The following is a 12,670-nucleotide window of genomic DNA, read 5'->3' as shown; positions in this document are numbered from 1 at the left end:
TTTAATTTGACCCAATAATAATTAACAAGGCATTAGAGAGAGGTCACATGGGCTAAGGCGGAATGACCGATTACAGTTAAGACCCGTACGTCAAACAGCTAAACCTTTTTATACGAAGCATTAGGAAATGGATTAAAAATAAATAGCTTTTTGATGATTTTCAGCATGAGTCGTGATAAATTTACTGATAAAGTATCCTCTTGAGGTAGAGCACAAACAAGCACAAATATTTTTTTATATTTTTTTTTAATATCACGGCATTTAGACATTTATTTAATTTAGCTAATTGATTAAAATGCCATACTTTATAGAAATTATACAGTGCTGTATAGAGAGCGTGCAGGTGAATCTATGAAGAATTATACTTGGGCACTGCTTCGAGTTCCTGGGACAAATTGTGTGAGAGTGAATGTATCTATTAGCGTGAATGTATAACGAGATGTCGGATGGCGGCCTGTATGATAAATATTGTTCTTTACCAAAAATTATTTACGTTAAAATTTTCCATCTCGCCGTCTTCAGCGGTTGATTTTCTGACTACAAAGACTGGAAAATGCAGATCGCCAATTACACTGTAAAAAGCGAGAACGAGCGGCCCTTAGACTAACTGCCTCATTATTTTTTTTTTACGTAAATAATACACTCTCTACATACCTCTTTATATTTGTTTTAATCTTTTTTTTAAATAGAAAAATAGGCTTGTATTGATAAAATTGCATTATTTCGACGACTCAATGCTTTAAAACCGAGTATACATATTATTTAATAAACATGAAATTACACCATGCTCAAAACTAATTTTATCCAAAAAGATTGGTTTAAAATATTCAAATGTTGTCAATTGTATTAATATACTTTTTATAATTTCAGCCTGAAAACGAATTGACTGAAATATATGCATTCTGCTTTTTTTTCTTTTTTTTTTTTTTAGCACTTATATATTTTTTTTCTAAAATAACAATCCTAAAATAACAAAAATAAAAGAAACTTACCCATATTTACTGAGCATTTCTCCCCCCTTTTTTTCAATTTATATAATTTTTTGTGTAAAATCTTTTCCTACAATAAAAAATTTAGTCTTGTAAACTTTTTTTTGTCAAATTCGTTCTAAATTCACTCAAAATAACATAATTTTTTTATACCAATGTCAGTGCGTTCATAAAACAAATTTCTCTTAGCGAAAATTACAAATTTTTGTATAAAAGTTTTTTTAATATTTTTAATTATCTAATTACTGTAAGCATGCAGGGCTATATATTATAGATATTATATATTATATATATATTACAAAATCGTAATTTTTGGTTTTTAGATATGCCAAATTAAAAGACTGACTAAACTCTGTTATCAAAATCTGTTGCAACTCCCTTTCTTAGTTCAACTATGTACGTGAATAAACCAGATGTGTTTTAATCACACAAATTGAAACTAATTTTTTTAAATGAAATACCAGTGGATCCTTTATATTACAAAAAAAAAGGATCGCGTTGTCGAAAGACTTTTTAACTGTGCTTGGCCTGTTATTGTTCGATTTTCCAAATGATTATTTCAAAATATGGTCCCAACGGGTAGAAATGTATAGAAAAAAATAAAAAGAAAACCAGGTCGACCTGAGATTCCTGCGTGCGAATTTAGGAACTAGAAAAGATTGTCTTTGCTTTCCTGATTGTCCAAACAATTCTGTTTTAATCGACGATTAAATATAAGATAACTGAATAGTCGAGATGAAAAATCGCTGCGATTCGTTGTCAAGTAGATGCGGCTACGTTAAATTTAAATTCTTCCCGGGTGAATGCACATTTGACTTGTGAGTTGTAGTTTAACTTTCAACAATGGCCAAACAACGCACGCTTATTGATTAGAAAACTGTTATTTAGTACTAAACAAAACAGGAATAAGCAAGTCATATTGAAAAACGCATTAAAACATACTTAGCTACATACTCGTGATTATTTGGTCTACAATTAGCAAACTAGCTACTATTGAATTAAACCTTTTCAAAAGCCATTATTACGATATATTTGAAAACATTAAATTGATATTAAATCCTAAAGAGATTACTTATTTAACGATTTATATTTATATATAAATAGATTTAAATATTTAAATATATTTTCTGGAAGAATTCAGATTTGAAAAAGCACACGTGACAAAAATATCGATTAATAAATTTGTATTATTATTTATCTAAAACTGCACCAATTTACGCAATAAGCAGATAGTTTACATGAAAAAACGTAAGTGGCGTGTTAAGCGCGAATGTGAGCTTTAAGTTTGTAGTTGGTCGGATTATTAAGGAGGATAAAATAGAAAAGAAACGAAAAAAATCAATTTTGGTGGAATATGAGTTATCGGGATTAGCCTGGGCCAGGAACATAAGTTATTCGAAGAACTTCAGTTTGGTTACTAACATAGAAAACCAGAATGATTTTGGACTGGATTGGAAGTTTGATTTTTTAGACGTTGCTAGTACGTAAGTATTTTTTATGCAGTTATAAATAGTAAATCTTCAACCTATTTCTTGTAATTTTGTAGATGTTTTGTACATGTTCAATTTTGCATTTTTAAGTCGCATATGTGAATTCCATGTCAATATTAGTTCATGTTCAGTCTCAATTGTCGCGATCTGCTCCAAAAAGTTGAATTTGATTCATATCAACGGGAAGGAGTATTTTACATCTGAAGGTAAAGGGCACATATTAGGATTTGTTTTTATTTATTTTTATTCTCCATTTATGGAGGATTGAGGTTTTTTAAGGTTGCTATATTGTGAGAAAAAGGATGGTATTAGAGCGACGTGGGAAGTCTGCCGTGTATGTGGTGAAAAGTAACCGACATAGGCTGTCCCCTTGGGGAACTCCAGAGAAGTCTAAATGAACAGGAGAAATTGGTAACATGATAAAATCATGTTAGGATTTTCAAAGAAGAGTATGAAATAGAAAGGATTGCGTTTCAGCAGTAGACCGTATTTGTTTTCATTTATTTTTATCCTTTATTTATTGAACATTGGTTCTATGGATGTGGTTTTGGAGAAACCAGAGCAGGAACTAGATTTTCAGAAAAGAATGTACTTTCAAAATATATAAGAGTGTATTAGTGTATTGTAAGAAGTCTACCGTGTATATTATGAAAAATAACGGACCTAGGATCCTCCCTTGATGAATTCCCCGAGGTTGAGGGTTAAATATCATGAAATGATCAGGTAGAAATTTAAGTTGAGATAATATATACTAGGAAAAAAGGATTTGATTTTCTTTTGACATGAACTGCGAGACATCTAGAAAAACGCCAGAACTAGGTTCTAAGAATGTCGCTATGACGTCTAGTCCACGATGATTTTGTTGAATTGTGGATTATGGAACTACAGATGTATTAAAATAAAAATTCAAAACTGTATTAAATTATCCACTACAAGTTAGGTATAAAATTGATAACAGTTAGCTGTTAAAAATAATCACGAATTGTCTATATTTTGTGTACAAATAGCTTGATTTATCCATTTAACTCCTCAAGCTTTAAAAACGTGAAGAATTTTACATTTCATGTATATATATTCATATATACAATATAAACGAATATTTTTGAGTATATATGAAATATTTCATATATACATATGTGCGTGTGTTAAAATTAAAAATTCACGCAGTTTAGCGATAGGTCTCTAAAATAATTGAATTTTTTAGTCTAGCTGAGGAAGGGGTGCAACAAAGTTTGATTTCAAGGGCTTTTGATCAAGCAATTTAACATATTTATTTAAACAAAACACTGTTTTTAAATAAGCTTTTAGGCCATTTCAATGATTGCATTTTTTTATTGCACAAGAACTCGTTATCTTCTATTTAATTATTATTTTACGTCCGATAGAAGAAAACGATATCTCTCGTGCTAAAATAGAGGTGACAATTTTCAAATAATAAGGACAAGTAAATACAAAAAGCTTCGATTTAAGCTGGATTCAAAAACAGAATAAAGTCGAGCGGAGTTAATTTTCCGTACCAAGATGAAAAAACGTTCTTTCTAGAGATGGACTTTGTGTTTGTCTCACCATTGACGAAAATCAATAAGTGGAAGGAGGGCCACTGAATTGTCTGAATCCATTCTGATACGACTAGTGTCAACTTTTCTAATTCCATGGCTTAACTATACAAAAAACACCAAAAAATATAAAAAATTGCATAAAAGTTATAACCTTTTCGCCTCTTTTTTTTTATTGGCTACAATTTAGTCTAATATTTTTGACACAGCTACCAAAAAACCTAATTGTCTGCCTACGTGGTATAAATTATGTATAAATTTCAGTTCCAATGTTTTTTCAAAATTTTACTTTACTGCTCGGAATAGTATGTTTTTGTTGTTAATTTTGTAAACAAATTTTAGACAAATCTATTCTAATATCTACGAATTAGTACTACAATTTGAATCAACATCGGTAGCACTTTACACCACAGATTAATCACAATTCACATAATTCTAAATAACAAATATTGAAAGCCAATTTTTTATTAAATTATTTCAGTAAATAACAACCCCTACTGATTTTGCTAGGTGGCACGAACTGATGGATGGTTGAACTGGAAATTACAATTGGGGGAAAATTGTGTTTGTTTCCATTTTGTTTTTTCTTTTAAAATACCGGCCGGTAAATGAAGCAATTTAACCAGGTAGCTAAATTGCGTGTTGTGGTTGGTTCAGTTCCATGGCACCGGCACCACCTCCCATCGACAGGGCCTGTACTATCCTCGGGTCGGCTTTGCTCCCCTCCCGAAATTCTTCCAGCGTCAGCCGGTCGTCGTGGTTTTTGTCCATTTGATCGAAAATTTTGTCGACTCTCTTTTTCGGCGTGTTGTCGTCTTCCGGTTGGGGCTGTTGACCCTGAAAAAACAAAACATGATTAAGATGGGAAATTATAACTTTAGTAGAGGTTATTGAAAAAGTTTTTAGTTGAGATAGAAAAGTCAGTGTCACGAGCGGGATTCGAACCCACGACCTTCGGCAAGATACGTGGGGTTGAAATGGTAAGTGTCCGAGTGGATCGAAGTAGCTCAAGTGGTAGAGTAGCGGCCTGTCGAGCTGAAGGTCGTGGGTTCGAATCCCGCTCGTGACACTGATTTTTTATCTCTGATACGTAATCTGTGATAAGTAGAAATGTGTGGTGATTAGTGACCGTTAATCGATAATTATTCAGAAATCGTGAGATGCGATCTGGTGTGATGTAGGTTTCAGAAAAACTTTTTCTTTGTCGTGCCAACGTTTCGATCTTTATTGAGATCATCTTCAGGGCTCAAAGTGTTTGGCTTCTGTGTAATTCTGCCATTCTTGCGTGTCGTGTTGAGAGTGCCCACAAGAATGGCACAATTACACAGAAGACAAACAATTTGAGCCCTGAAGATGATCTCATAAGGATCGAAACGTTGGCACGATAAAGAAAATGTTTTTCTGAAACCTACACCACACCAGACCGGATCTCACAATTTCTGAATAATTTGTGATAAGGAGGTTAATTTATTTATTAATTCTCATATTATTATACTCCAGTGAATTATTGTGTGGACTGCTATAGGGCAGGATCCACCCTCAAATGCCATGTTAATCACACTTTTTGATCGTGCTGTATATCAGTATATATTACCAAAACATAAAGTGTATGTACACAAGATTTAAATAAAATAATTTAAAAAAACCAACTTTGCAAAAGATCTCGGCAAAAATCAAAAAAATTTTTTCCAGAAAAATGATAAAATTATACTTTCTTTCCATCTTGTCAATATCACAGATACTTATTTTAAGACTTACAAAGAAAAAGATAATTTGACATTTAACTTTTAATCAGCTCCAAATAAAAGTGTGAAAAACCTTTGGGATGCTTTGATGTTCTACGTGTCGGAAAAACGTTTCATCCCGGGTTAATTTATTCAGCCTTTTCTGATCGACTATTTCCGGTTATTAATTGACAAAATTCCATTTTGTTTCTAAAGTAAAAGTCAAAATAACACCGGTCGCCATTAATGGTTTCGAAAATCCTGCAAACCCGTACTTCAATACCGGGATTGTTTATTTCCAAAGTGAAGCCACAACTTTGGTGATTTAGGACGTCACAAAGGAAAGTCCGGTTTTTGTTTTCCCACGAGCTGTTGAAATATAAATGCATTATCCGTCTGCTGAGGAACTTAAAAAAAGTTCCCTTTTCCAGATTTGACAGGCTAAATTTTTTAACGCCAAAACAATGTTACAAGTCTCACATTAAAAATCTCTCACTTTAGTTAATTTTTTCATTCTTTTTTACTATCTCATTTTATTGTTTCTAAATTCCAACGTTGAAAAAAAATCGTTCTACTTTGCTACAGAACATAATTTTTTTAGAACTTCATAAAACAAAAACGTTATATAGTTTAACATTTGAAAAGGGAAAAATTATTGATATATTCACTATTAACGTAAACGTGAACTTTGGGGATTTAGGACGTCACAAAGGAAAGTCCCGTTTTTGTTTTCCTTTTGGCGGTTGAAATATAAATGCATTATCCGGTTGCTGAAGAACTTAAAAAAGTTCCGTTTTTTCAGATTTGATAGGCTAAATTTTTTAACGCTCAAACAATTTTACAAGCTTTACTCTCACATTAAAAACCTCTCACTTCAGTTAATTTTTTCATTCTTTTTTACTATCTTATTTTATTGTTTCCAAATTCCAACGTTGAAAAAAATATCGTTATACTTTCCTAACATGATTTTTTAGAACATTATAAAACAAAAACTTTATAGAGTTTAACATTTTAAAAGCGAAAAATTATTGATATATTCACTATTAACGTAAACGTAAACTTTGGGGATTTAGGACGTCACAAAGGAAAGTCCGGTTTTTGTTTTCCTACGAGCTGTTGAAATATAAATGCATTATCCAGCTGCTGAGGAACTTAAAAAAGTTCCCTTTTCCAGATTTGACAGGCTAAATTTTTTAACACCAAAACAATGTTACAAGTTTTACTCTTACATTAAAAACCTCTCACTTCAGTTAATTTTTTCATTCGTTTTTACTGTCTTATTTTATTGTTTCCAAATTCCAACGTTGAAAAAAAAATCGTTATATATTGCTACAGAACATGATATTTTAGAACAAAAAGTTCAGTTTTTCAGATTTGACAGGCTAAATCTTTTAACGCCAAAATAATGTTACACGGTTTTACTCTCAATTAGGAACCTCTTTCATTAGTTAATTTGTTCACTCTTTTTTACCAAGATATTTCATTGTTTCCAAATTTCAACGTTGAAAAAAAATCGTTATACTTTGCTACAAAACATGAGTTTTCAGAACATGATAAAACAAAAACTTTATATAATTTAACGTTTTGAAAGCGAATTTTGTCTATATTAATGTCGTTTGAGGTCGTACTATGTCGAAAAATATTAGGTTGCGAATCCTATGTGCCCTAACTACTTTTTAATTACATATTCTGTTACAATTACTTATATTCTGTTTTTGTTGTGTTTGTATGTCAAAAAGCTAGAATCAAGAATTGTGTGATTTCATTACAATCGTCAAATACATACATATCATTTTTATATCCTTTCTTATAATTTAATCTAAATTTTCGAGGTTGTACCTTGGAAAGTAGGTACAATTTGATTCTTTCTTTATAACTCCTTTATGACGGGTTTTTGATATTGTCAGGTATTATATTTTAATGTTTTATGGGCCAATAATTACATCCACTTTTTCATCTTTTCAGGTTTAACCTCTCAGTAATTATTTATCACAATTTCTCGTTTTAAAACGCTGTACATCTTTGGCAGTTTTTCGAGTGTATCTTAATTTAAAGCTATAAATCACGCACTTTATTATGTACAATTCTAGGTGGGGAGGGTTGAAGTTTTGAACTTTATAAAACATTTTTTGCAATAATATTTAAAATTTACATTTCCTTAAATTCTTAAGGCTTTTCGCTTCTGTTTAAATATATTTGTAAGTACCTCGGTCACAACGTAATTTCACGCATTTTCTCAATCGCCTATTCATATTTTTGGAAAGTAGGTTACAATAGTTTTTTTTAGCAAAATACAACGTTATTCCACACCACTCAATACATAATAAACCCCTGAAAGATTTTTTTTTTTAAATAAAACAAAGCCCCAAATTGTTTGTTCTTTAAATGGCTCTAAAATATTTTATAGTTTGGGAACGACTCCACTGATCGAGGAAATCTACAGGGATTAAGAACGCCATAAACCACGTAAAATGGCATAAATTAAGGCTGCCGTAAATCATGCTTATTTTTCCTACTTATAACGACATAAAATCTAAACCTTCCTTTGAAAAATTCCAGAGGTGTTAGGAATGTTTAAAAGGAACATGAAAGAAAAAATAATCCAGCTAAATAACGCGCATTTTTTTTATTGCAATGAAAATTTATATTCGAGGGATTAAAGTTGGCTTAAAGAGAATCCGATCTTTTTAACGAAAAATGTTTTATCCCACATATTTTACTGAAAGGGGTGTTTCCTAAGGGTGTTTTCAACTTTTCATACATTTCTTCAATGCGGTCGTACTTATTATTTTATTGTCTTAAATTAAAAGAAAACTCCACTGAAGCAACATTAAAAGTATTGAGAACTGTATAGGAAACATGGCCTCTTCATATAAATCAATATCACAGATTACTAAAATAAAATTATTAACATGATTTTAGTGATTTGATATCTCACTTATATTGATTGTTGTATAAACATATTAAATTCACTAGTTTTCGTGGTCCGCTTGACCAATTAATTAAGGTTTTTAGTTGAGATAAAAAAGTCAGTGTCACGAGCGGGATTCGAACCCACGATCGGCTAGATACGCCGCTACTCTACCACTTGAGCTATCGTGACTTCGATCCACTCGGACACTAACTTCCCATTTCAACCCCACCTTTTTGAAAAATGGCAAAAAGGAGGGAAAATTCAAAACGTGGAGTTGAGATGGGAAGTTAGTGTCCGAGTGGATCAAAGTCACGATGGCTCAAGTGGTAGAGTAGCGGCGTATCTAGCCGAAGATCGTGGGTTCGAATCCCGCTCGTGACACTGACTTTTTTATCTCAAATAAAAACTTTAATTAGTTGTATAAACGTTCGATTTAGATGAAATTCAGAGAATAGATGGATTTTTGTTTAACAGGATAACATAGAAAGAAAGAAAATTGCACCGGTGAATTCAGTATAAATGTTTATTTTTCATATTTAAGGATGTTATAGGGTGGTTAAATGAATTGGAATTGGTAAAAAAATTCCTTACTTTATTGGGAACGTCTTTTTACTTTTTGTAACTTTTTTATATTTAATTTTATTTCATATGCTCCAGCCTATTGTTTTGTTTATCGTAGGTTAAAAAAAATCCACTGATCAATAGCAAATTGGAAATACATGCCCAAAAAACGAAGGAACCACATTTAAAAAATATTTAATTATTTTTCCAAATTCTCAACATCCAAAGCGATTTGTTGACCTTGTATGATAAAAAAAGGTTTCAGTAAAATTGGTGATCCCTGTTAGCAGCCAGCCCTTTTCAGTTAACAAAAAGTTGAAATATAATGCAATAACTTATTCCTGAACAATTGTAGAACTATAAAACAGTGATCCGAAAGTAAATCGCCGAATGTGGTTTCGCAAAATTTGGATATATCAGTAATTCTCAAATAACACTGCGGAATTTTTAGGTAGTTCTACTTAGCATCTAAAATGAGACATAGATGTCCGGAATTTCAGAGATTTTTGAGGTTATTGTTTTTTAAGATGCAAGACTTCATATTTTAAGACGTTAGGAAACATGCACTTTGATGAACGTGTACTACACCCACTACATAAAAAAAAAAAAAAATCAGTAAAAACAATGTTAATTCTATTGAAAGTTTGATTACTCTAATAGAAATTGCGTTAAAAACAAACCCTATGAGATTCATTTGTTTTTTCAATTTTAAGCCTAAGCAAACAAAATTCAAAATCGCTTAGGTGAACTTTTACGAGTTTAGGAAAGTTCTTGTCTAAAGTTTAGTAAGATTATTTTGACTCTGCAAATACTGACAAAACGGCGCTTACAGAAAAGTTCCACAATTAATGAGCTTAAAACATATGTACTTTATTTTTCAAATTTCAATTATCACCAGTGTAAAATTAACGTTTAATTGATAATAAGTTGATTTTTTGGTTACAAATCGTTTAAAATACTAATTAATTTTAATTAGCATTAATTTGTTGAAACTTTTATTAAAAATAATTAAATGTTTGTGACCGAAAAATCAAATTTTTAATAATTAGGGGCAAGTTTTTTGTAAGTGCCGTATCTGTCAGAATTTACAGAACCAAGAAAATCCTACTTAAACTTTAAACAAGTACAATGAAAAGTTGAAAAAAGTTTATGTTCTAACTAAACTTCTAAATTTTGTGTTTTGGTCGCTTAAGTACAAAATAAAAAAAAGAGTCATAGGATTTTTAATGCTCTTTTTATCGATGCAGTCAAATTTAGAGTAAGATCAATATTTTATTAAATACGGGAGCTTTATGGGCGCAAGTTGTGAAAATTTGAAATAACACAAAAAGTGAAATATCACTAAAACGATTGAGAATAAGACTATGCACGATATAGACATTTTAATCCTATTTGCAAAGTAGAATAACCTTCTGACATACATAAGATTGTTCTCTGACACCCTGTATATTTCTCTAAAAGCCGGCTCGTCCGTAATCCAATCGCTAATCCTTTTGATAACTTATTTAATTATTTTCCTTACAATAATTATTTTCCGTCAAATTGAAAATAATTATTGTAGTGTTTATTCAGAAATCGTGCGATGCGGTCTGGTGTGATGTAGGTTTCAGAAAAACACTTTCTTTATCGTGCCAACGTTTCGATCTTTATTGAGATCATCTTCAGGGCTCAAAGTGTTTGTCTTCTGTGTAATTGTGCCATTCTTGCGTGTCGNCCGATTACCGACATTTGATAAATGGCAAAAAGGAGGGAAAATTCAATAAGTTGGGGTTTGAGATGGGAAGTTAGTGTCCAAGTGGATGGAAGTCACGATAGCTCAAGTGGTCGAGTAGCGGCGTATCAAGCCGAAGGTCGTGGGTTCGAATCCCGCTCGTGACACTGACTTTTTTATCTCAACTTTAAACCTTAATTAATTCAATGATAATAGTTGGTCAAGCGGACCACGAAAAATAGTGAATCTGTTAATAGTATTTAATAAACAAAAATATGAAAGGTGCACAAATTTACATACTCTCAGACAATCACTAAAAGAGTATGTTTACAAACTTTTCTTGGATGGCCTAAATTAATGACTCTGATGACTTTAAGAAAGCACAGTAAGATTTCCTTGAAGTGGATTTCCAGACCTAAAGGTTTAGAAGAAAATGAACATCGGTTGTATGCTGGGCACGGGATCAATACCGAACCCCAATCTAATGGTTTAACTTTATTATTTATCATCTAATATTGGAACAAAAATCCTTGTTCTGCTATCTGACCTAAAATAAGGTAAATAAATCGGAAATAGGTAAAACTTACCACCATTTGGTAGATAGCGTCGACTATGTTGTACATTTCGTCTCTCGTGATAAAACCATCGTTATCCACGTCGTACAGCCGAAAAGCCCCTGAAACAACAGAATCATTTATTTATTCGTTCTGGGCGAACAAATTTAAAAAGAGATTTAGCTGATATTGTAACCTCTGCCGATTTTATCCAAACTTTTTGGCCTTAAGGTTGAAAGTGATATGCATAAATTATTTAACATGATTCGAGCTTAAATACGGCCTAAAAATGTGTAAAAAAGCCTTTTTTTAATTGTTTAGGTGGAGTATTTGTACTAAACCTCTTAGTTTAAGCTCAAAAACATGTATTTGACCTTTGTACCGAATTAATAATATTTGATTAGAAGTTGAGATGGCACACATCGACGCCGTCGAGGTCCAGAGCAGGAAGACCCTCTCACTATTGAGATTTGTTGGCCACTTTAGGTTAGGAGCGGACAGGGAGATTCTGCTAAAAAAAATTGACTCGCTGCTTTGTTCGAGGATCTTTTATGGATGTATGGCTTATTCCTCGGCCCGAAAAACGCACCTGAGAAAGCTCGACATCTATTATCAGGGTCTCAGAGCAATCTCGGGGGCGTTCAGGACCAGCCCCTTGGCCAGTCTGTGCTGCGAGCTGGGGGTTTTGCCTCCCGAACTTCGGAGAGAGCAACTCACCTTCGGTTACGCGGCCGTGTTCTTGGCCAAGCCGAAGCACCCCTTGGCTATGAAGATCCACCGCCCATACAGAGTAGTTTACGACAGGCTTCGCTCGCGGACGCGACCCCTCGGGATTCGCTTCGGTGAGTCCTTAGGGAGGGCCAGATTGGCGCTTGGGACGGTGCTTCGGTTGGGCCACCGGCCGACACCCCCCTGGAGCTTTCCGGCCGTACTCGTCCGCGACGATCTGGCAAACTTGCCCAAATCCTGTACGCCGCCATACCTCTTCAAGAATAAGTTCCTTGAACTTAGAAATAGATACGCCGGTTTTCGTCTGATTTTTACAGAGGGGTTCAAGACCGGCGATGGTGTGGCGTGTGCTGTGTATAGCGAGGGAGTAGCCACCTCCTGGTCGTTGCCCCCTCACTGCAGCGTATACACGGCAGAGCTGTATGCGATTTGGCACGCTCTC

General features: G+C 33.1%; 1 protein-coding gene across 1 annotated transcript in view; it reads right to left on the bottom strand.

The window, feature by feature from the left end:
• Positions 1 to 1,170: 1,170 nt before the first annotated feature.
• LOC106666861 (frequenin-1-like) overlaps positions 1,171 to 12,670 on the bottom strand; it is a 61,021-nt gene continuing 49,521 nt past the window's right edge. Inside the window, exons 5-6 of the mRNA XM_024229433.1 lie at positions 11,533 to 11,621; positions 1,171 to 4,872 (exon numbers count right to left, since the gene is read on the bottom strand). Of these exons, the coding sequence (XP_024085201.1) occupies positions 4,666 to 4,872; positions 11,533 to 11,621 (296 nt within the window). The 3' untranslated portion in view covers positions 1,171 to 4,665. The remainder of the gene's footprint in view (positions 4,873 to 11,532; positions 11,622 to 12,670) is intronic.

This window comes from Cimex lectularius, unplaced genomic scaffold, assembly GCF_000648675.2.
Source record: "Cimex lectularius strain Harlan isolate CLEC.00 unplaced genomic scaffold, Clec_2.1 scaffold233, whole genome shotgun sequence".
Lineage (NCBI taxonomy): Eukaryota > Metazoa > Arthropoda > Insecta > Hemiptera > Cimicidae > Cimex > Cimex lectularius.
The sequence above is the reverse complement of the archived record's forward strand: the minus strand, read 5'-3'. Positions and strand labels throughout refer to the sequence as shown.